Below are 23,489 nucleotides of genomic sequence, written 5' to 3' on the forward strand. Positions count from 1 at the left end.
TCCCACTCACCAAGACGGCGCTTCCTGGTGGCGTGTGAGAGTTGGTTTAGAAAGATGCCACCCCCTGGCATGGAATCTAGAGGCAGGATGAGGTCATCCTAGCAGCCTGGAGAGAATGGAGGCCATCGCTAGCACAGTCCTGATGTATCATTTACCAGGTAACCAGGACTGCTGCTCTAGAAGAAACTCCATCCTTCTCCTGCCCTCCCCCTGGCCTTCTGGTGAGAGGGACCCAGAGACCACAGCTGCCTCCACGCTGGCCAGGCAGTTGCCCTAGTAACAGTGTCCAGCACCCCTTATTTTGTCCCCCAGCCTGTCACAAAGCCCCTCTTCCCCCTGGGGGAAGAGCAGCGGCCCCTCTGCAGCCTGGCACAATGGGCTCCCGTGGAGTACACAGTGTTTCTTATTGTGGCATAAAAGGCCATAAAGTCAGAACAAAGAGGGAGCCCAGAGCCCTGATGGGCCCGCTGCTTCCTGCCGGGCAGAGAATACAACCGATTGTTGAAAAGCCAGTGGTGAGGCAAGTGGCCAGTTAGCACGGCCTTCACCCCACGGCCTGTAAATGCGGTTTGGACCATCAGGATGGGATTCTGCGATTCAGATCAATTGCTGAAAGGAAGCAAGTCTGTTCACGCTGCCAAGTTTAGAAGCCCCGAACCAGCGACGGGGACCTGGGCCACGGCCGAGGCTGTCAATAGGAGGAGCCTAAGCCCCACAGGTGCTGACCATCGCACTGCCCCCCGGCACCTCCGCGCGTTTACTCTGCCCCTTTAAGGTGACGTGAGGGATTCCTAGAACTTCCCCGAGACTAGGGAATTAGACATCTGTTCACAATTGCTTTGGAAAAATGATTCATTTTTCATTGTCTCCTTTCTCATAGTTGTCAAGAAATTACCCACAACCCAGACCGGAAGAAAATGAAAGTAGGTTTGGGGATCAGTCCTGCCATGTTGCGGTGTTTGCTAATGTGCTCTCTTTCGGTGACTGTGTTGAACCTAATGGTGTGGAAGGAAGTAATGACCACCACCCAGAGGCAAAAATAACCCCACAAAGCCTGGGAAACTCTAACTGCAGCAGTCGGGAAGGCGTGTCCAAGTATGCTGGATGCAGAGGAGATAAGGATTCTAATTCATCCCGAAAGCGAGGGGAAAGGCCAACAAAGGCAGGACGGCCTCCTCGGGTGTAGGTTAACTTGCTACAGGTTTCTTCCTTTCCCTTTGCTGGGATTCACCAGCGTCCAGCCCTTGGGGAGCCCCTTGGGTTTTCTTCTAAACCTTGGAAAGGCACTGTTTAGCCATTACCTGAGGGGCCAACAGTCATTCACAAGCTAGTACTGGATTTTCTCACTAATTTGGCCCATTCAAGTGGGCCTGTTGGATTCAGAAGTTGAACAAGGAAAACAGGTGTCGGGCAAAGTCAAAGGCGGCGGGACAGCTGTCTTCAAGCAGGTTCATTATCCCATAGAAAACCCAACTGAAGAAAACGTGCTCAATTAAAGCAGGCGGGCTGGCAGTCAGACTTGGGAAGAACTTCTCCATCAGCTGGGAGAACAAACATTACAGTGAACTGGGGGGGGGGGGGGGTGACAATTCCATGCCCAGAGGCTGTTCTGGCGAGAAATTTCACAACTGCCTGCCTTCAAAGGTTTAGAACAGCGATTTCCACGCTGGCTCCGCCATGGGAATCACCTGGGGAACTTACCAAAAGTACAGATTCCTGGGCCCCTCCCTGAGATTCCGTTTCAGGTGATGGGGTGGGCCCCTGGTGATCCTGATGCAGCCGGTCACGGTGATGCTTTGGGAACCCCCAACAGACCCGTCTGCAGGAGAAGCTAAACCAGCTCAGAGCTCCGCAGGGTGGGCCCCAGATGACGACCCTACAGCACCCAATCTATTATTCAGGGCGCGCAGTCCCGAGAACCCGGGCTGACCATTTTCAGAGCGCGGGGGAGGGCCCTTCCCTCCGTTCACAAAAGGAACCCGCAGAGTCCCAGTCCCGGGCGCCACCGCGGGGGTCCAGCCGAGCCGGGTGAGGGCCCAGCGCCCCCCTGCGCCCTCGCGAGGCCCTGGGGCCACTCGGGGCGGCCGGCCCGACCCCGGCGCCGTCGCCTGGGCCAACCCCGAGCGGCTGCTCCCCCTCGGGCAGCCGGGAAGGGAGAGCGGGCAGGGAGCTGTGATGTCTAGGACGGACCTTTGTGTGCGGGCGCACGCACCCGCTCTGAGCCCGGCCTTTGGCGAGAGCCCCTGCTCCGGAAAGGGCCCCCGCGCCTCGGCCAGGACGACTCGGTGGCCCGAGGCACCGGACAGGGTCTCGGCGCCGCGCCCGGCTGCACCCCTCCCCAGCGCACGCCCCGGAGGCGCCCGCGGTCTTCCCGGTTGGAGGAAACCTGCTGCTGCCGGGCGCGCCCGGGTGGGTCTGGCTGGGCAGGGGCGACCCCTACTGCCCAGCGGGGGCCGCTGCCGCCCTGCTGCCTGGGGAGGCCCTGAGCAGGATGGAGAGCCTCCCACCCACACCCCAGCTTGGGGATGGGGAAGGGGCACCCCGGTTCCAAGCCTGAGCCCCAGGGAAGGGGGACGTCTCTAGAGGGCAGGAGAAGAGCACCCCTGGGGTGGTGCTTAAAAAGGAGTCTCCGCCGAGGGCACCCTGCCTTCCCGTGTTGCTCTGAGGCAGGTGGTCCCCTGATGTCACTTACATCCCTCTTCAGGAAGCTGGGACTAGCTCTAGGATCCACCGCTCCCCCGTCCCGGTCCCAATGTAGGGGCCGCCAATTCTCCCCTGGAAACAGGTCTAGGCCCTCTCTACCTGCCCTGAGCCCTGCACACACCCCAGACGCTGGCAGGGGCAGCCCTGCACAGACACCGTCCTGGCACGCTGGTCGGACGCCGCCGTTGCCTGGCTTCCCGCCCGAGCCATGATCAAGACAGGAGCCAGGGCAGCCAGAGGCAGATCCACATGCCTCCTGCCTTCCCCCGGGGCCACCCTTCTTTGGTCTCCGGCAGCCTGGCATGACTCACCTGGTTGGCAGGGCCTTAAGTTGGATTGTCAGAGCTGAGTCACAGCTGTGACCTGCTGCCCTAGCTCGATGCAGGTAAACAGGGAGGGAAAAAGGCAGAACATCAGGGCACACCAGGTGACACAAAGAGATGCCAGCCTCTCTGTGGCTCTGTGGTGCCCATGCCAACCTTCTCACCCTGTCCCCTGCACCTGGGAACCGAGGCTACACACAAGATGCCACAGGTGGCGCAGAGGTCAGGGCAGCTGGGGAGAGTCCCTGGTTGGGTGCGCCTGGGTCTAACAACCTGTCACACAGCTCTGTACCCCAGAGCCCTCCCCACCCCGACAACTGCTCCCCAGTTGGCACGAATAACTGTCACCACAGCCACGTCCGAGTCCAGGGAGGGGAACAATGCCTCTGGCAGCCACCAGTACAGGTGTGACAGGAGTAGGCTTGAGAGCCTTCAAGCCAAAGGCTGGGCCAGAGCTCCTCCCCCCCATACATAAGAGTCAAGGCAACTAGATTTGGGGGAAAGAACAGGAGGAGTGAAAGAAGGGGGGCAGCTCATGGGGCTGGGGCCTCCTTGTGGTGGAGGTAGATGCTGAGAGGGTCCAGGTAGGGATGGAGGGATAGTAATTACTCCTGCTCCCCTGCCCTTCTTCACCAGTCAGAATCCACTTCCAAATAGTCAGGGAGCGCTCACTCAGGCCAATGGGGAAAGAAATGTCCTGAGAACAAGAGTTTTCCCCAAGAATAAAGAAAAGCCCACCCCCCACCCCACATCCTCCACTCTGACCCCACTGCCATCTCCCTGCCTCTTTGCCCTCCTGCCCTCCCTCCCATCACGTGACCCTCTGTTTCCAGCCAATTTGATCTCTGAAAGACTGGGGTTCCTGTTCTCCGCACTGTTCCAGGCACTGTAGTGCACATGCGCACGTGTGTGTGTGGGTAGGTGGGGGGTCACTGGGGCTGGGGGAGGAGGGGGCAGGAAGGGCAGAGGTGCCACGCCCCTCCATGCCAGATCCCACGGCCTGCCGTGGCTCCACAGCCTGAGAGATGCTCTTGCTTTCCAGGTTCCGAGTGGAGAGATGGGAATGACAGTAGCATTTGTGAAAGCAACAGCCCAGTGGTCTAGCAAGGGAGCTGGCCATGGAGCTGGGAGGAAACCTCTCCCCCCAGCAGCCCCCCTACGTCCCCACATGCCTCCCTTCCTGCTCCTCTCTACTGAAACTGAAACCAATGTGTTGGCAATTAGCTTTTTCAACCTCCTGCCACTGTCTTCCTAGGGTCTGGCTTGAGCATCTACAGACGGCAACAGCGACCAGCCTAGTCCCAGACAGCGCAGACCAAGCGACCTAGGCTTGCTGAGTCCCCGCAGGCTGCCCTGTGGCTGCCCAGAAGCCCAGAAGCCCAAAGGGCCCCAGCAGCCCTGGCGGGCCCCGGGGCCTCAGGTCCCCCTGCTGAGGGCGCCCATTCAGGCCTCACTCCACCCCGAGCAGAATCAGTAAACCGACTTTATTCACCCAGCTTCGTTTTGTGCTCATTCCAGTCTCCTTGGACAAAGGCTCAGGGCCTCAACTTCCACTTCTCCTTGCTCCCCACCATCACTGCCACGACGGATGACACATCCTGGGGCTCCACGGGCAGGGACAGGCTAGCTGGCCAGCCGCCCTCTGTAGGTGCCCACTTAGGAAGTTTTGGTACATGGACTCCACAATTCTCTCCTAATTATGTCTTAGGGCCCAAAGACCAGAGTTAGGATGCAAAAAGGGCAGAGAATTTAGTAAGAAAAGTGTGTGTGTGTGTGTGTATGTGTGTGTGTGTGTGTGTGTGTGTGTGTGTGTGTGTCAGAGAGAGAGAGAGAGAGAGAGAGAGAGAGAGAGAATCAAAGACAGGTCAAAAAAAAAAAAAAAAAGATGGAGGGAATGAACTGCTGATACCTGCAAAAACATTAAGTGAAAGAAGCCAGACACGAAAGACTGCATACTGCATGATTCTACTGAAATGCAATTTCTAGAAAGGGTACAACTATAGAGACAGAGCAGTGGTTGCCGGGGGTTGGGGAGAGGAGCGGAGATTGACTGCGCAAGGGCTCGAGGGGACTTTATGGGGTGATGAAGGGGTTCTAAAAGCTGGTCCGTGGTTGTGTTCACACAACTGGATGCATTTACTAACGCTCATTGAACTGTGTGCTTAACATGGGCGAACTCTGTGGTATAACTGTAAAATATGCCTCAATAGATTTGAGAAAGGGTAAGAGAGAGAGAGAGAGGGAAAAAGGTGAAAGGAAGAGGAAGACGGGCTTCCCGTCCCACCTTCAAGACCCGCCCTTCTCAGACCAGGAGTGACCATTGACGATGTTGCTGCCCAGGGGGTCCCCCAAATAAATTATGATGCCAATAGGGTTTAGGAAAGCTAGCCTTGAATTACATCAAAATCTTGTCCCACTTCTCTGATCTGTTCCACAGTTAGACAGAGACTCAGGGACTGCAAACAAGTCGATTCCACCAAGATCCATGCGCCAAACAAAGGGGCATCTTTGAATGTGAATAGAGCCTAGAAGAGCCACTCAAGTTGAAAATATCCCCATGCTGTACACAAAATTCCTAAAGCCTCAGGTTCCTCCGTTCACAAACGGAGCCCCAAGCCCCGATCATTCTATGAGAAAATGGGTCTTTATTTTGAACCGAACTTTAAGGTTGAGTGAAGATAAAAGATCTGTCCAGGAGCCAATACTGAGAAACATCTAAGAAGGGACAATGCATATTTTAAAAATAAGGTTTATAGAGAGCTTGATGGAATGTGAGGCAGTCGGGTAAACATTCCGACAGGCCAAACCCCCAGTAAGATGTGGCAGGGTTTGAGGCAGCTACCCTGAGACCGTTACGGGTTTACATCAGTCCATGTTGGGTTTTGGGAAACTATATGAAGGATTTACGCACTCAAGCGGGAGCGCCTCCTGTGAGGTCTGGGTGGGGAGAGACGCAACAGAACAGACATCCACCTGCACCATCAATTCAACATCACTGCAGCCCAGGGATCTGCCGGTGGGGCTTCTCATGGCCCGAGGTGCCCTAAGGACCAAGTCTCATTCATTAAAAGACAGTGATGAAAAGGGCTATCTCCCCCCTCTATAACTGGCTAAATATTGCCAGAACCTATTAGAGGCTGAGTCACACTGGATAGGACACAGGGTCTTTCTAAGCCTTTAGCTCTTTAGGCAGTTTTACCAACCATTAACTATGTGCTATGTTGTGAGGACACAGGAAAAATGCACGATGCCCATCTTCTTGGAGCTCAGTCTTACCGGGGCAGCAGGACATATACAGAAAAAGTCAAGCTGAGGTGACAGGAGCCCACATGTGCCACTTCCTAGGAGCCGAGCCTGGGGACAAGCATTTTATATTTATCTTTAATCCACACAATAAGCCTATGAGGCAGGTATTAGTAACCCCATGTTACGTGGGAGGAAACGTAGATTAGGGTTCTCCAGAGAAACAGAGCTAATAGGATAGAGAGAGAGAGAGAGAAAGAGATTTATGATGAGGGATTGGCTCCCATGATTATGGAGTTTGAGAAGTCCCACAGTCTGCCATCTTCAAGCTGAGGACCCAGGGAAGCCGATGATGTGGTTCCAGTTCAAACTGGGCCTGAGAACCAGGACAGCAGGAGTATGAAGCCTGGTCCACGTCCCAAGGCCCGAGAACCAGAAGTGCTGAGGGCAGGAGAAGAGGGATGGCCTAGCTCAACAGAGAGAAAGTGTGCCCTTACTCTCCCTTTTTGTTCTGTTCAGGCCCTTGATGCCCACCCTCACTGGGAAGGTCGATCTGCTTTACTCAGTTTATCGATTCAAATGCTAATCTCCTCCAGAAACACCCTCACAGACTCACCCAGAAATAATGATTTACCAGCTATATGGGCATCATTTAGCCCAGTCAAGTTGACATAGAAATTAAACCATCATGAAACCTAACCTCAGGGAAGTTAAGTGATGCCCCCAAGTTTATAGGGTGAAGTCAGTCTACTGGCCAAGGCCATGCTCCTGGCCTGCCCGAAAGAGAGGGCAACATCCCTGACCAGCCCAGGAAGCCAGGGGAATAGGTGGTCCCCAGAGCCAAGGGGTGCAGAAAAGGGCCTTGAAGGATGGTGGAGAGAAGGGAAGCAGGGAGCCCACACAGATGAAGGGCATGGTGGGAGCAACCAGCTAGAATGGGGTTGCTGGGCAGGGGAGCTGGGGAGCCCCCAGGCCAGGTCAAGGAGCTGAGGGTCCACACATAGGCAGCAGGGAACCACCAAAAGCCAAACCCAAGCAGGTGAGATGAAGAAGAGCCGGCAGGAGGAGAGAGAGGAGAGCACGCTGTTGCTGCAGTGCCTTGGGGTGAGTTGACTCCCACTGGGGAGGTGAGTGCGAGCTTTAAAATATCCATAATAGTGTCAATGTCTAGTATAGCACCAAGCCCCCACTTCATTTCTATGCATACTACACAATTCTCCGTTTTTCTGGCTGCACCACGCTGCACGTCAGTCCCCGACCAGGGCTCGAACCCGTGCCCCCTGCGGTGGAAGCGCAGAGTCTCAACTACTGGACCGCCAGGGAAGTCCCCATTCTATGCAAGGCTATGCATAGTATCCCGAAGTCCAACCCCAGCCCAGGGTACCCAGGTGTCCCTCCCCCACTGCCTTGGGAAGGGAGGCCGTCGAAGAAGAAAAGGAAAGAGGCCACTCAGCCCTTATACTCAAAATAGGCTTCTGAAACTCGGCAGAGATGTCTCAGACAGAGACAGAGTTCTTGAGCCTCAGAGGCTGACTGTAGTATCACAGAGGGGTTCTCTCCAGTTGCCCGCCCCCCAACCTTTTTATAGAGCAGGGAGGGTGGAGGAGAAGTGGCATGGCAGGTCCTTCCCCTCTCTGTGCCTCTGTTTTCTCTTCTGTAAAGGGGGACAGTAGCACCCAGCTGATGATGTGTTGAGAGGATAAAATGAGTTAATTCATGGCAAGAATTAGTTAGAATAAGTCCCAGAGAGAGATACAGACAGGCCTCCTTGCATAAGCTAATAGGGCCATGCAATGACTGAGGGCCAGATCCCCAGACACCCCACAAGACCTCAGAACTTAGAGGTGCTGGGCAGGAAAGAAAAAAAAGCCAACTGGACTAGAAAACCTGAGCTGACCAGGATTTCCCTGAAATGGCTAAAACTACAGTCCTGCCATCAGCCAGTATCAGAAGCCAGTTAATTTTTTTGCACTGACTGCAGCAACGAATCCACTCCAAGGGGGAAACGCCTGCATGCTGCTTCGCCCCTTTCCTTTCTCCAGGGCTGGCACCCCGCCTGCTTTTCTGGACAAGGATTGAGATCTGCAGCTGCAGCAGGCCGCTTCTGGGGGAGAGTCAAGTCTGAAGTCAGCCTTGCCTGGGCCTCTTGGCAGCCCTGACCCCTGAGATAAAGGCCTGAACATCTGGGCACTTTCATCTCATGCTGGTCTTGCTTGAGGCCCCTCCACGTTCCCCCCATCTCCTTTCCCTTTCCTCCCCCTTCCTGCCTGCCTTTCTTGGGGTTCTCCCTCCAGATGCAATTCTTTACCTTGTCCCTGCAACAGACTCCAGCCCTAGTGCTCGAGGCAGCTTGGCAGGGCCTGGCCAGCCCTGTTCCCGGAGAGCCGTGTGATGCGGCTGGCAGACTCCTCACCCCGCAGCCTTGCAGCACTGCCCGCTGGGCCAGGTCAGCTCTGCCAGGACACCTGGGAGGAAGCCATCTCTGGCTTGACAAGGAGAGGTTGTGAGAACGCCTGACACCGTTCTCTGGAGAGCGGCCCGTTCGCCCATTCATTCATGGATTCAGCGAGCTGTCACGGCATCCAGGTGGCCAGAGCTGAGCCGGTTTAGCCCCGCAAGTGCAGGTTGGGCTCAGTGCCTGGGATACAGTGCCCTTTGCCCAGGCCTCTGGGGCTGGGTCTCAAGGCATCAAAGATGGAATGCAGAGGAGGTGCTTAACGCTTATTATATCGAAATGAGCAAAAAGAAAGGAGTTTCTGCCACAGACTCTACCAGAACCAGCACTGGCCTGGAGCCAGAGGCAGATGGCCCCGGGCCCAGAGGCAGATGGCCCCGGGCCCAGAGCCCTCCTCCTGTCCTACAGAGACCTGCCCGGAGTCCCCCTGCCCTCCTCTGGGCAGGCAGGAGCCCGCAAGCAGAACAAGGTCTACGGGGAGCCCCCAGGTGCATGCGAAACTGTTTAAAATGCTTTTGGGTGGGGTTCAGGGCTCTGGTGAGGACTAAAGCCACCCGAGGGAAGGAGAGAGGAGTGGGGACAGGTATTTCTGGTGTGATTTAAACCTCTGGACACACACCAGCTACTGCCCTCACTATTTGGGTTCTCACTCTCTCAGCTGCTCCTCCCACCCAGAGCCCGTGCCCCTGCCTTCACCCCTGGGCTTTTCTCCTCTCTCAGCGCAAGGGTCAGCTGCCAGCTTCCCAGGGGGCTTCTGCCCAACGTGGCTCCCTGCAGCCTGGTCAGGCGACCTTTGAGCTGTGGCTAATGGCAGGGCACTTAACTCACAAAGGGAGCTGTTCCCCAGTTTGGAGAACTAATCACTTCAGGGTGAAGTGGATTAATCATTCAGGACCAGGGGAATTCCCTGGTGGTCCAGTGGTTAGGACTTCACCTTCCAATGCAGGGGGTGCAGGTTCAATCCCTGGTGGGGGAGCTAGGATCCCACATGCCTCGTGGCCAAAAAACCAAAACATAAAACAGAAGCAATATTGTAACAAATTCAATAAAGACTTTAAAAATGGTCCACATTAAATAAAAAAAAAAATCACTGGGGCTTCCCTGGTGGCGGAGTGGTTAAGAATCCACCTGCCAATTCAGGGGACATGGGTTCGAGACCTGGTCCGGGATGATCCCACATGCCACGGAGCAACTAAGCCCGCGAGCCACAACTACTGAGCCCGCATGCTGCAACTATGGAAGCCCGTGCACCTCGAGCCTGTGCTCTGCAATGAGAAGCCACCGCAATGAGAAGCCCGCGCATTGCAACGAAGGGTAGACCTCGCTTGCCATAACTAGAGAAAGCCCGCGCGCAGCAACGAAAACCCAACAGCCCCCAAAAATAAGTTTATTAAAAAAAAAAATCATTAAGGACCCGCCACAGGATTGGGGCTCCCTCCCTGAAGCTGACCAGGCCCCTCCATGTTTCCTGCTGCTGCTGCAGAGACAGAAGAGCTGGATGGAGGAGGGCCTCGGGTTTGGCCTCAGCCTTGGCCTCAGAAAACTCAGGAGCTCACAAACCCTCCCTCAGGGCTCCCCGACTCAGTAAATGGCACCCCGTTTACCCTGCTGTCCAGGCCAAAAGCTTTGGACTTCTCAATGTGTATCTTTTTATATCATTTGGGTTTAGGCTTTGAACAATGTGACAGTATTACCTATTCAGAAAATTATAAACTTTTTTTAAAAATCACGAACAAGGCAAAAAACGCATGTGCACGCATGCACACAGAATCTTACCATTTGCCGTAGCCGGATCCAAAGCACCATCTGAATAGGTCAGACTAGCTGTTCCCACTGACTTCCTGCTCTGCTTAACATCCACACTCTCTACCACTGCCCTCAAGGCCTCGGGCAATCAGGCCCTGCCCAGCTCCCCTGCCCCTCCCCCACCATCCCTCACCTCCTCAGGTGCCAGTCTCACTGCCTCTGGTGAGATCCTCCCCAGCCACCCCGTCCAAACTGGCCCTCACACAGCCCCCTCGGCCTGTGTTAGGCCTCCTCACGGCACCTAGCGTGACCTGGCATGGTTGACCAACCTGGGCTGGCAGGGCCTTCTCTCTGTTCGTGGCTGTCTCCAGCTCAAACACCCTAAATCATTGGGTAGATGAGTGAAGGTGGGCGGGGGGAGGTCCTGTGATCCACTGCCCCGCCTCCTGCCGGTTCCAGAGCCCATGCTCCCCGGGGACGAAGGTGCACTCGCTTTCTCGAAGCTCAAATGCAGGTCTGACGACTGCCTTGGAAGGATGGTGGTATGCGTCCCCCGCCCCTGGCTGACCTGGGCGCCTCACACGCTCCCCTGGGAGCTGCAGCCCAGAAACAGCAGTAACAGCTGACGTTTATGGGGCAATTACTGTACGAGCTCGAAGGCGCCGACGGCTTTGCACAGGTGATCTCATTTAATCCTCCAACATCCTTAAAGGAACCCTAGGAGATGCGTCCTGTTCTCCCGTCTTACACGTTGAAAGGTGAGCCAAGTTGCACAAGCTCACACTGTTGTTCGGCAGCTCCAGAGCCCTCAACCCTCACACATTCCCAGGAACAGAGAGAAGGGTGTGGTCCCGAGGCAGAGGCAAAATGGATGCAAGCCCCCCAAAAAGACATTTATCTTGAAAAGATATGAAGGACAAGGCTCACAGCAGGACAGAGCAGGAACCCTTCTCTCTCAAGCCTCTTAAAGGTGTTTTATTTGTTTGCTTTTCTTTTCTCTCTTTTTTAAAACAATAATGGCACATTAAAAAAATTAAGAACTACAAAAAAGGACCATGTCTTCGAGTCCATGTTCACATTGTCCTGGGTCGCGGCACCAGGACTGGTGACTCCTGCTGGGATTTCGGCCTCTTGGAAAGGTGCTGGGTGGCTCGGCTCCACCCGCATGGGGCCACTCGGGGGACTCAGGCGCTCTTCTTCTGGGCCCCACTAGAGGGCGTCCCTGGGCTCTCGCTTCTGAAGCCCCTAGGACCCTGGCCAAACACCACCTCTCTCTCCAAACTAGAGCCAGGAGCTGGAAACGTTAGGGAACTTATTTTGGTCCCCACAGGGGACTCTTTAGGGACACAGCCCTCCCCCCGGCCGGCAGGAGATGACACCCAGCCCAGCCTGGTCACCCCCAGGAGGTCAGGGTGTCTCTCCCCTGTCCTGTCTCCAGCCCAAGCCCAGCTGACGCCACAGTGATGCTCTTGTTCTCCATTCGGCCCAGGCCCCCCTGCCATGTCCCACGGCCACCCCAGCAGGCACAGGAGTGACAAATGCTCGGCCCCCTCAGCCAACCCCCACCAAGAGCAAGAGGGCTCCCCAAACCCCAGGGCCCTGGCTCAGAAGGGAGGGCTGTGTGACAAGGGGGGCAGGGAGGGAAAGGAGCTGGCGTGAGGGGCTCAGAGCTGAGGCTGCCAGGGAAGGAGAGAAGCAAGAGGCCGGCTGAGGGCTCAGGGCAGGTTCCTCAGACTCTGCAGCGAGAAGCAGGTCCTGGGGCCTGGGGCACAGGCCTGGGCAGGCGGGCCCGGGGAGGAAGAGGCAGAAAGGGGCTCCCGTCCTGCCTCTGGTTACCATGGGGGCACAGGCCTGGGTGACAAGACCTTAAGACCCCCCCAAAGGGAAACGCCACGCTGCACTCAGGCAGGTCTCAGCCCAGCCCTCGTGGGAGGGAGGAAGCCCACCAGCCCAGGCCCTGCCAGCCCCAGCTCCCCACGGCAGCTCCCAAGGGCACCCCTCCATGGGCCGACTGGACTGTAGCTGGGGGAGGGCCCTGCGGACCCAGCTCCTCCTGCCCCGGCCCCGCCCACGCCCTTGGCTCTACTCCTGCTGCTCGTTCATCTCCATGTCTGACACCAGGATGTTCTTCTCAGTGGCCTCGCCGGGGCCGGAGGAGCTGCGGCTGTAGCGGGCGCCCTCGAAAGCCCCGCGCTCGACGCCCTGTCGTCGCCGGTAGAGGATCAGGGCCGCCGTCAGCAGGGCCAGGAGCAGAAGCACCGCCATCAGCACCACCAGCAGGGCCGCAGGGCTCCCCGGGAGGGCTGCTGCAGCAAGAAGAACCCCCGCTCAGAAGCCCCGCTACGGCCCCCACCGCCCGGAACAAGGGGGGGAAGGAGGACAGGGCTAGTCTCAGCCCTGCCTGTGACTCACCTGATGGGGAGAAGCTGCTCTCCTCAGCTGCGGCAGAGGAGGAACCAGTTAGTAACAGTAGCAGTGATAATATGATAATACTAAGCAAACACGTAAGCACATTTTCTGCAGGTCCAGGCACTTCGTTTGCTCATTTAATCCCCTTATACGTACTCTTATTACCCCATTTTACATATGTGTAAACTGAGGCCACAGAGTTTGAATGACTTACCCAAGGTCACAGAGTTGGCAAATGGTTTGGCCTGGGCTTGAACCCCATCCCTGCCTTTAACCACCAAAAAATGACGGGCTTGCTGTCTAGTTTGGAAATGTGCAGCAAGGCCCAGTCCTACAGACTAATTAATCCCAGGGGAAGGTCCCGGTGGGCCCCAGGCCTGTCTGTCTATTCTCTCCCATCCACTGCATTGTCTGCAGAACGAGAAGCAGTCGGGCCCCCAGCCAGCACCAGATGCCTGGGGGTGGCAGGAAGCCACGGGTGTGCCTGCCGGGCGCTCACCTCGGGGGAGCTTGCAGACGACACCCATGGTGATGTTGGTGCAGGCGCCCGGACGCCACAGCCCGCTGCTGCTCTGGATCCAGTAGCAGCTGTTGTGGCTCAGCATGCTGGGGCCCAGGCCCGGGGGCCCCCAGTTGGAGTAGTTCACAGCTGTGTTGTCCTGCCAGACCAGCGTACCTCCTGGGGGAAGAAGGCACTGAGGGGGCAGTGCAGGGGCGGGTAGGTGGGAGCAGGTGGGAGAGAGCAGGCCTGTTCTCTGGAGCAGGTGGGAGAGAGCAGGCCTGTTCTAGGATCAACTCCCACCTTCCTCAGGCCCTCACCTCCACCAAGCCCCACTGGAGGGCATCACCCCTGCCGCCTGAGGCCTCCCCAACCTGATCCTACACACAGGGACCCACCTTTGGGGTTGAAGTTCATGCCCAGCCAGGCGCCCCGACTCTGGCCCTCAGAGCTCTGCAGATGCTCCCAGACAAACACGTTCTCCATCTCATCCAGGATGGACAGGACCACCCCACCCTCTGGACACAAAGGAGGCTCACATCAGGGCAGACGGGTCTCCCCGGGGTAGCAGAGCCCTCCAGAGAGGCCCCCGCCCTCTTCCCTGGCAGCCAGAGGAGACGATGGCGTGGAGTCGTGCGTGGAGGGAAGGGGGTTATAGTCACACACGTTATGTCACGGGTGGTCTGTGCGTATTGCAACGTGAGGGGCACTTATGTGTGAGGGCTGCCGACAGGTAGACCGCAGCACGGGGACTGCATTCACAGGGGCTTTGAGTGTCCACGAGAGGGGTCGCCACCTGGAATGCCCACATATGGGCTCTCGCCCACCCGGCCCACCTCTCTGGCAGCGCTGCAGCGCCTCCTTGTGGCCCAGCAGCAGCTCCATGTGGAAGGAGTAGCAGTGCTCCCGGAAGGGAATCCACGCCGAGTCCGCCAGCCCCTGGGGACAGCTGCCGTGGTAACTTATTCTTCGGGGAGGAGGGGGACCTATGGGGGTGCAGGATTGAGAAAGTGGCCCAGGGTCCTCCCAGGGTCAGCCTACCCCCAGCCCATCCCTCGGCCCCAGCGGGTGGGCACTCACCTCCGTTAACTCCACACACAGCCCCCTGCAACTTGGTGTCACAGCTGGTGGTGCGCCAGGCCCCATCCATATCCACGTAGGCGCAGCCCCCTGGGTACTGGGGCTCCCAGTCCTGCCAGCTCACATAGCTCAGCGGCTCCTCCGAGACCCAAGAGTACCGCCGGGAGCCCTGGGCACAGACAGCCATCAGGGTGGGAGGAAGGGGACCAGCCAGGTCAGGGAGCAGGTAAGGCACAGGGTTAGGGGGAGGCAGGGAAGGAAATCAGGGGAGTGGGCCCAGCCCGGTGCCCACCTCCTCACTGGCCAGCCCGATCCAGAGTGGCGTGCGCAGCCCTCGGGCAGCCTGCGTGAGGAAGGCCTGGGTGTAGGGGTCAGGCACGTGCGCCAGGCTGGTGTTGCGGCTCTCACACAGCAGGAGGGCATCGTGCCAGCGCAGCGGCTTCTGCAGCAGCCGGAAGGTGCCGTTGAGGTAGGAGAGCTCAGTGCCCGGGGCAGGGAGCGATGCTGCTGGGCATGGGCTCAGGGAGGGGTCTACAGGGAAGGGGGCAGGGCTCAGGCCAGGCTCTGCCCCCATCACCCCATCCCCAGGCATGAGGCCGGGAGGGGGGAGCGCCGGACATCAGGCAGAGACCAACTCTCCTCTGGGCACAGTGCCTGGCTCAGTGTCGGTCATTGCTGTTATTAGTAACAATATGTTCTTGCTAATAAAGGGATGAGCAACCTAGAGCTCGACCATGAATCCAGGGCAGAGGGACCCCTGCACAGAGCTGCAGGAGCCTCAGACACAGAACCTCAGGGCCCCTGCCACCAGGCATGCCCAGTGTCTAGCTCTCCCCGGTCAGCCCTCCAAACCCCAAACCTTCCTTCTGAGACCCCTTGGTGCCCACTGCCTTTCCCTCTGATTGGCGCCTGGCCTTTCTGCCCATCTGCTTCCCAAGCAGACTAGACTCTGGGGGTGGCCCCAGGGGCCCTCTGAGGTCAAGGACCATGTCTCATCCCTCAGGGCATAGCCCACGGAATCCAGTCCCGGGCTGGGGTTTCCAGGTTCCCCGGTGACACGTACCCGTGCCCTTCTGGCAGATGAAGCCGTGTGTCTCCTCCGCGCAGTTCCGATCATCCCAGCGGCCAGTGAAGTGAGCTGAGGGGCTGTGCAGGACCACCGCACAGCTGGTCTGGGGGGAAGGAGCTGCTCAGGGGAGCCCCGGCAGCTGCCCACTTGTGCCACTGCCCCCAGAAAGCTGTACTACGAGCAAAGAGGCTGGAAGGGGGTCCCCAGGCAAGCGCGGCAGGGTGGGGGTGGAGGGCAAAGGAGAGGGTGGGGAGGGGCTTCCTCACCGGTATGTTGCCGCTGGGGGCAGGGCTAGGGCCAGAGGGCTCCCCGGGGGCCCAGTTGGTGTACCGCAGAGGCTCCTGCTCTACCCACTGGAAGTCCCTCTGCGAGGCATGGAGGCCAATCCAAAGATCAAAGGTCACATTGGGCAGGCTGGCTGTGACGAATGCTACAGTCCCCCAGAAGAGAGAGTGATGAGCGACGGGGCAGCCCCCTCCTCGCTCTGCTCTAGCCCTCTGGGGGGATGGTGTCAGAGGATTACGGGGCCTCCCCATGGGCTGGCCCTACCTTGCTCTAAGGGGTTTGCAATGGTGACCAGTTGGGCCTCTTGCTGTTCACAGGAGAACTGTGCCTCTGACCACTTCACCCGGTCCTGGGGGTCCTGGCCCTGGATTCGGAAACACTGTGGGGCGGAGGGGGAGGCATGGCATCCTGCTCCACCTCCCTGTCCCACACACCCAGAAACTCCGCTGCGGAGCCCTCGGCCGCAGGCCCTGGGGAGGCTCGGGGGCTGTGAGAGAAAAGCATGAGAACCAGGACATCTGGGTCTCCTTGACCACTGGTCTGGGTCTCCTTGACCGGTTGAGAGGGTGGTCTCCGGCACCCTCTCAACCGGGCACAGCGGATTCACGTACACTTGCCCACACTGTGGGGAATTTTTAAGTGGGAAGATTTCTCCGGGCCACCAAATGCTCTACTACTTGTGACGGCACCGCCTGGGCCATGCCTGGGGACAAGGTCTGTCTGGCTCTCAGCTTCGCGTACTCCAAAGGCTTTTGACAGAGTTACTGTATCATTACAATGATGCTAACAAATTAAGCAAAGGGCCAATTACATATATGAAATATATTTTGTTTTCAATTAGGTGGAAGAAGTCATAATAAGCTTTTGGAAAAATTTAATGACGTGAGGAAATGCTGAAAATATAATACTGAGAAAGAAAAGCTGGCTACACAGTTGTGTTATTTAGTATAATCTCAATCACATGCAAAAAGTCAGGAAGTGAGTAACAAATATTGACAGTGGTCATCTCTACAGAGTATGGATGAGTTTTAGTTTCATTTTTTGTTTTTTTCCCCAAGATGTTAACAATACACGTCTTACTTTTTTTTTTTTTTTTTTTTTTAACGCAGAAAAGGTGTGATATTCGCTTGGATATTCTGAAGACAGTGAGAGCCCCAGGACACGATGGGCGGGCTGCAAGCCAACTATGACAAAGATTTATGGCTTATGTTATCTAGTGTTAACTAATCTAATCCTCACAATAGGGGTTAAGCGGTCTTACAATGTCCTGCAAAGAAGGCATGGATCGAAGCTTATAATGAAACCACAAGGAAATAGTGCCCTTCTCTGTCTGGGGTAGGCGCTTTCAGCCACTAGGTAAAAACAATGAAGGTCTAATCAGGTCTAATGAATGAGCCGCAGGGTCAGGAAGTAACCACTTTTGGAAAGAAACTCACTCTCTAGAGGGAACATTTTGAAAACGCATTTAGATGCATATCCCTTCGAATTCATTTTATTGTCTCAAACTTTCCTAGCTGCACACTCCAAACGCTTGGGAAGAGAATTTTCTACATGTTGTTTTTAAAAAATCTTCCAAGGATTTTTTTTTAACTCTTTTAATCAGCTCTTCTGATTAGTTTATAAGGCAGATGAGTTTAAATGCAGAAACGGACCAATTTTTAAACAAAAACCTTTGTTTAATTTGTAGAAGGTCTGGAAAATAGGGAGAAGGACTTAGAAAGCCCAGCCAACGATGGATGACCTTTCTTCATCTTGATCTATTTGTCTTCGTGAGGTAATCTTTCCGTCTACAACAACCATTCAATCCATGTGTTAAAATAATCTGAACTTCAGGGGACTTCCCTGGCGGTCCAGTGGTTAAGATTCTGTGCTTCCAATGCAGGGGACGTGGGTTCGATCCCTTGTCGGGAAACTAAGATCCCACATGCCACGTGGCCAGAAAAAAAAAAAAAAAAAATTGAACTTCAAACAAGACCTGTGAAGTCTGAATCACAAAGCGTCAAACCAAGATTTTTTCAAATAATGAAGAATATGCAATCGCTTTGCTCTTACCAAAATTATTTAAATAGTAACAATTATTATAACTGATAAATGTTGAGTGAGCGCAAGAATTTTTTCATAGCACTAAAAGGAAAATTTTGAAAACTTAAAAATACTATTTAAAAACCTCTCGCTCGTGGTTTATATTGTTTTGTTCTTGTGCATATTTAACTGTATATGACGTCAGTCACGTTAGTGTGTCAGTAAATATATACTTACTGACACACACATATGTAAGGCACACATACGTACTTTGTACGTTCAACATTTTAATAGGAATTCATTATCAAGGTGTTTGGGGACTTTCCTGGCAGTCCAATGGTTAAGACTCTGCGCTCCCAATGTCAGGGGCACGGGTTTGATCCCTGGTCGGGGAACTAAGATCTCACAGGCTGCACTGTACCTCCAAATAAAAACAGAAAACAACAACAAAAAAAGCAGATGTTTGGCGACCAGGGATCTAGGAAACTCACCAAACTATATGGGCAACCTCATTACCTGGTGAAGGAGAAGGTGTTACTACGCTGACTTAGTTTCCAAGGAGTCTGGCCCTGGCACTGGGAGTCTGGCCCTGGCACTGGGGCCATGCAGAAGAGAGGGTGGTGGGTACAGGCAAGAAGCCATGACTTTGATGCTGCCAAAGGGCGAGGACTCCTGGGGCCCAGCCTTCGCCTTGGGTGCCCCCTCTCCGCTTCCTACCTTGTTGAGGAACTGGCTCCAGCCAGGGGGGCAGCCACCTGTGGGTTGTGGGTCTGGGGGCTGCTGCTCTCTGGTGCTGTTGCTGCGCTTGCAGATGTAGGGCAAGGCTGTCATGCACCTCTGGTCCCCCCACTCCTCTGCAGAAAGAGAACAGCTGTCACCCCAAGGGCAGGGCATGGCTGCCAGCACCCTGGCCTCATGCCCTGAGAGGAGGTGGGGCTGGGGCTCACGTCCCTGTGTCCAGCTCTGAACTCAAGTCCTCTGTGGCTGCCGGATCACAGGGACAGGCCCTCCCCTCTCTGGGTCTAGCCCTTCTTGGGTTGTGGGAACAGAGAGAATGAGAAGAGACCTAGGGCCCCTGCGCAGGCTCACCTCACTGCCCCCAACACCCACCCTCCCCTCAGCTTCTGCACCCTCTCTGCCCCATCTTGTGCTCACCTCGGCTGGCCATCATGTACACGCACTTCTTGTCCTTGCCTATGGGCCGAGGCTTGCCGGGTGCCCAGGAGATGAAGTTTATAACGGAACCATCTGTCCATCTGCAATGGCACCGAGCAGGGGTGACTCCAGCACTGGGCACCGTGCTCCCCTGTATGCAGCAATGAGGGGGCAGGGACCAGAGCCCAACACCAGGGGCTCAGTGGCCGTAGGCTGAGGAGTGGGGCTACTGAGCTCAGTGCAGCTAGAACCCAAGAACCTGGCGCCTCCAGGTAAGGGCCAGCCTTCCTGGGCATCCGTTTCTCTAACTAGAAAAGAAGTCTAAGGATCCCAGAGCAGGGGTCCAAGGGCAGCGCCACGCTCAGACACCCATGTGCTGCTGGGCCTTCCACGCCTCACACATGGTAGGTGGGACGTGAATACACAGAGGCCCCTCCGGACCATCCTATGTTCTTGCCCATGTCCTGAGGGGACCTTATTCATGAGTGACCCCAGCATAACAATGAGCTGCCATTACTTAGTGCCCGATGATGTGCTGGATGCCATGCTAAGGATTCACATACCTCATTTCTAATTCTCACAATGATCCTACCAGGCAGGCCTCGTTTCATTCTCAGGTGAGAAAACCGAGGCCCAGAAAGGTTAACTCACTTGCTCAAGGCCACATAGCCAGTGGAGGGCAGGGCTGGATTCAAATCCAAATCTGTCTGTCTCTATACGCTGTGCCGCCTGCCTACCTCCAGCCTGGGTTGAGGCTCGCCATACACGCATGCGCCCCGCTGCCCATCCACACCCGCTGCCCCGCCAGGGCTCCCACCTGAAGCGCCCGTCACTCTCTGAAGTATGCAGGCCGATCCACCAGTGCTGCTCTTGGCCCCGAGAAAACTAGGGGAAGCCGGGCAGGCAGGTGAGGGATGGCAGGCCCTTTCCCTGGCTCCCGGGCCTGCCCTCCCTGCTCGCTAGCCTGCCCACCTTCTGCAGGTTGTGCCCCAGGAAGTCCAGCTCCGCCTGGCTGTGCACGGAGACCAGCTCGGCCAGGAACCACGTGCATATGCGCTGCGCCTGCGCCCACGTGGAGTGGTGCTCGAAGAATTTATACTCCGCCTCCTGGAAACGCAGCCATTCCCGTCGGCCTGCGGGGGCGGAGGGGGCGTGGGGATGGAGGCCAGGCTGGGGCTGCCTGCCCGCCCAGCCCAAGGAGGACAAGGCGGGTCCAGGGCAGCCTATGCAGGCGGGCCTGCGAGCCCATCCGACCTGGGCCAGTAGGGTGCCCCCATCACCTTTCCCTCGGCTCAAGCCCTTAAGCCCCTTCGTTCTGTCCCGGCCAGGCCCTGCCCAGGAGGTGACGCCCCTTCCCCCCTCCGGGCCGCCGTGGGGAGAGGGGTGCCTCACCTTGCGGGCTGCCGTCAGGCTCCCGCACGTCCGCGCCTATGGGGACAACAGGGACAGAGACGCTGCAGGGAAAGGTGCCCCTTCCCTGGACCCCCGCCCCCTCCGCCCTTCGTCCCATGCCCGCTCCGCCAGCGCCGCCCCACCCAACCTCGAGGGATCTTGCAGATCCAGTCCAACTGTGTCTCGCACTGCATGGCTACCCACTGCAGGGAGGCCAGGTCGAGCACTGCACAGCCCCGGATGTCGTCATCGTCGTGCCGGCTCCGGTCGAAATTGTGGTAAGAGAACTGATGAGGTCGGAAGGGGAGAGGGGTTTCAGGCACCAGGCGCAGGCTGCACCCACCCCCCCAGAACAGACCAACCAGAGACCTGGCATAAGCTAGGGACCCCCAACCTGGGCTAGACGGTCCCCACCCCCTTTCCCTTAGTAGAGGCGCTGCCTCTACTAAACCTCGCGCACCTCCCAAAGACCACGCCCACACCCAAACCTCCCCCGCCCAGGCTCCGCCCACCTGCCCCGCCTCCTCCAGGCCCCCTCACCCCTAGTCCATCGCTCCAGCGCCAGCTGTGCCCCGCTCCGGGGTCTCGACGGTTCAGGCCGATCCAGAACCAGTGCTGCTCGTGGATCTCGGGCTCTGACTCACTTTAGCACAACCCGGGGGTGAAGACAGAAGACATGGGGATGAGAGTTATAGGGGCCCCTTGCATTTGTGACCTGGGCAGTCCCAAGGACCTGGGGCCTCTCGAACTGGGCTTCACACTCACCGGGCAAAACACTGTTGGGGCCACCCTTACAAAGCTCTCCCCAGAGAGAACTGGGCTAGCTGGGCCAGGCGCCACGCTCGCTGCGGGCAGGTGGCCTGGCTCCCTTCCCTTGCTTTCCTTTGGGTGGGGTTTGCCCTGCCAGCAAGATTGCAGGCTTTCACTTTAGGCAGCCGATGGGGACGGTGAATAGACCTGGGGCCGTGGAATCAGATACACCTGGATTCCGGTCGTGGGTCACCCAGGGACCAGCTCTGTGACCTTGGGTAAAAAAACTCAACCTCTCTAACAGCCCGCAAGGGATAATGTGTACTTAGGATTGAGAAGAGTCTTGAACGTGGATTAAATGTTTAGTGCAGTACCTGGTACATGGTGAGAAGCAACTGACACGAGCTATTATAATTACCAGTCAAATAATGTAATTGTGCTGTTTGCTGGGAGGAGATATCCCTGGAATTGAGATGTCAGGAAGCCTGGATCCATTTGGATTTTTCCCAAGGCTAAGGGACTGTAGGGCTGTATGTCCCAGGAACCCACAGGACAGAGACAGGGACCTGGAGGGACCCCGCGGGCAGATGCTCACTTTTGTAGCCTTTCTATTCCTGTCTCTCAAAAAACGCTGTTTATTGAGAACGTGTGGGCTATTGTGGGATGGTGCAGGGTTGCGGGAGGGGGCGCTCACTTGGATGAGCCTGGAGGTTCTGCCGTGGAGAAGGAGGGGTGGTGAGGGCGGTTACTTGTGTAAAAGTCTGTGAGTCTCAGGGGGTGTTGCCGGCTCTGCTGAGCAACCCAGGGTCTCCGACTCCAGGGAGACCAGGGTTACCTGAGGGGGGGTCAGGATGGGCCTGGCGTTAGTAGCAGATGCACAGGTCATTCCAAGCCCTGGAACCGACTGCCCTGGGGTCGCCTTAACCCTGCCCAGCAAACGCAAGAGCCCGACTCATGTGCATAGGGGCCACCGCCCCAGGCTCAGTACCCGAAGATCTTGTTGAGCATATTGGCCACAAAATGTTCTTCCTCATAGCTGGCCAGGCTCAGCAGCTGGGCCCCCAGCTCCTGGCAGGCCCTCTGGGCCTGGACCCAGCTCTTCTTGTCCTGCAGCCGCTCCACGCTGAACACCTGCAGGAGCAGAGTCCAAGCTGTTCCCCAGCCCAGCTCCCCACGGGACACCTGCCCTCCCAGGACATGGGTGGGGAAGGGGGCTGGGGCCTCACTGGACAATCCTGCTCATCAGAGAGGGAGCCCCAGGGGAGGGGAACTGGCACAGCCATCTCCCAGAGATGGTCCCCCTAACCAGCGGGGCAATCAGGGCTCTTATCCCAGCAGAGCCACAATTTGCTGTGGGCAAGTCCCTTCCCCTCCCTGGACTTCAGCTTCTTCCTGTAATTAAAAGACCCTGGACTACCTCAGTGGTTCCCAAACCCAGCAGGGTTTAAAAACACAGGTTACCAAGCCCCACTACAACCCACTTAATCCCAGTCTCCATAGTGACAGCCTGGAAGAGTTGTTTAACTCGGGCTCCCCAGGCAACTCTAGAGAGCGGCCAGCCTGGCCCCAACATTTGGGAACCTCCGCAACCGATGGTCTCTGTGGTTTCTTCAACTCCTCAAATATTTATTGAGCACCTACTATGCACCAGGCCTCAGATGCCACTGACAAAAGGGTTTCAACAGAAAGTACCTCTGTCTGTTGTCTGTAAGTTTCTCCAGGGCCCGCCTGCCTGGATCATGGCTGGGTCCCACTGGGGCCACCCACCCTGCCAGGGGTGCTGCCTCTTTGCTCTTGTTTCTCTCCCCCGACCCCAGGCCAACAGGCTGCCTACCTTATAGCAATGCCGGAGTTTGGGGTCTGAGCCCCAGCCCTGGGGGCAGGCACCAGTGAGGCTGGGTGTGGGGTCTGGTCCAGGCAGCTCAGGTGTCACTGGCGTGCCCAGGCTCTGCCGGCAGATGTAGCGAGCCCGGAACGATGTGCAATTCTTCACCTCCCACAGCCCCATGGCGCTGCCCGTGGCCAGGGCCACGCAGCCCCCACGGCTGTACCCTGGAGGAGGGAGAAGGGAGACCCACATGCTGAAGAGGACTCACCGGTCCTCCCTCACATCCCCGAGGGGCACCACCACGGCCCTCGCACCAGGAATCAGCTTAGCCATCTCTGCAGGGACATGCTTTGTGGAGTCGGGGCCCAGTGGGGAGGAAGGAAATGGGGGCAGAGGCCTAGCTCTATGTTTGCTCCTGTGAGACCTTAGGCAACTTGCTTAACCTCTCTGAGCCTGTTTCATCATCTGCCTCATCAGGTTCTTGAAAAGGTTAAAAAAGATGAATTTAAAATGCTAACAGTAATAGCGAG

The 23,489-nt window shown here is 56.7% G+C and overlaps 2 protein-coding genes across 6 annotated transcripts in view; one reads left to right on the forward strand and one right to left on the reverse strand.

Moving 5' to 3' along the window:
- Positions 1–4,805, forward strand: part of MARCHF10 (membrane associated ring-CH-type finger 10) — an 82,963-nt gene extending 78,158 nt beyond the window's left edge. The window contains exons 9-10 of the mRNA XM_027081278.1: positions 881–923; positions 4,069–4,805. Coding sequence (XP_026937079.1) covers positions 881–923; positions 4,069–4,130 — 105 coding nt within the window. The 3' untranslated portion in view covers positions 4,131–4,805. The remainder of the gene's footprint in view (positions 1–880; positions 924–4,068) is intronic.
- Positions 4,806–11,423: 6,618 nt separating this feature from the next.
- MRC2 (mannose receptor C-type 2) overlaps positions 11,424–23,489 on the reverse strand; it is a 55,135-nt gene continuing 43,069 nt past the window's right edge. Inside the window, exons 12-30 of one of the 5 annotated variants that reach the window (XM_027081273.1) lie at positions 22,966–23,183; positions 22,120–22,262; positions 20,922–21,024; positions 20,530–20,668; positions 20,382–20,417; positions 19,962–20,122; positions 19,807–19,874; positions 18,990–19,090; positions 18,552–18,688; positions 16,077–16,191; positions 15,794–15,957; positions 15,522–15,630; positions 14,751–14,989; positions 14,459–14,627; positions 14,215–14,364; positions 13,777–13,896; positions 13,379–13,558; positions 12,883–12,909; positions 11,424–12,773 (exon numbers count right to left, since the gene is read on the reverse strand). In XM_027081273.1, the coding sequence (XP_026937074.1) occupies positions 12,553–12,773; positions 12,883–12,909; positions 13,379–13,558; positions 13,777–13,896; positions 14,215–14,364; positions 14,459–14,627; positions 14,751–14,989; positions 15,522–15,630; positions 15,794–15,957; positions 16,077–16,191; positions 18,552–18,688; positions 18,990–19,090; positions 19,807–19,874; positions 19,962–20,122; positions 20,382–20,417; positions 20,530–20,668; positions 20,922–21,024; positions 22,120–22,262; positions 22,966–23,183 (2,600 nt within the window). In that variant the 3' untranslated portion in view covers positions 11,424–12,552. Of the gene's footprint in view, positions 12,777–12,882; positions 12,910–13,378; positions 13,575–13,776; positions 13,897–14,214; positions 14,365–14,458; positions 14,628–14,750; positions 14,990–15,521; positions 15,631–15,793; positions 15,958–16,076; positions 16,300–18,551; positions 18,689–18,989; positions 19,091–19,806; positions 19,875–19,961; positions 20,123–20,381; positions 20,418–20,529; positions 20,669–20,921; positions 21,025–22,119; positions 22,263–22,965; positions 23,184–23,489 lie in introns of all 5 variants that reach the window. The other 4 variants (XM_027081272.1, XM_027081271.1, XM_027081274.1 and 1 more) reach the window with 4 other exon arrangements.

This window comes from Aethalodelphis obliquidens, unplaced genomic scaffold, assembly GCF_003676395.1.
Source record: "Aethalodelphis obliquidens isolate GAN/ISIS:26980383/991018 unplaced genomic scaffold, ASM367639v1 scaffold44, whole genome shotgun sequence".
Taxonomy (NCBI): Eukaryota; Metazoa; Chordata; class Mammalia; order Artiodactyla; family Delphinidae; genus Aethalodelphis; species Aethalodelphis obliquidens.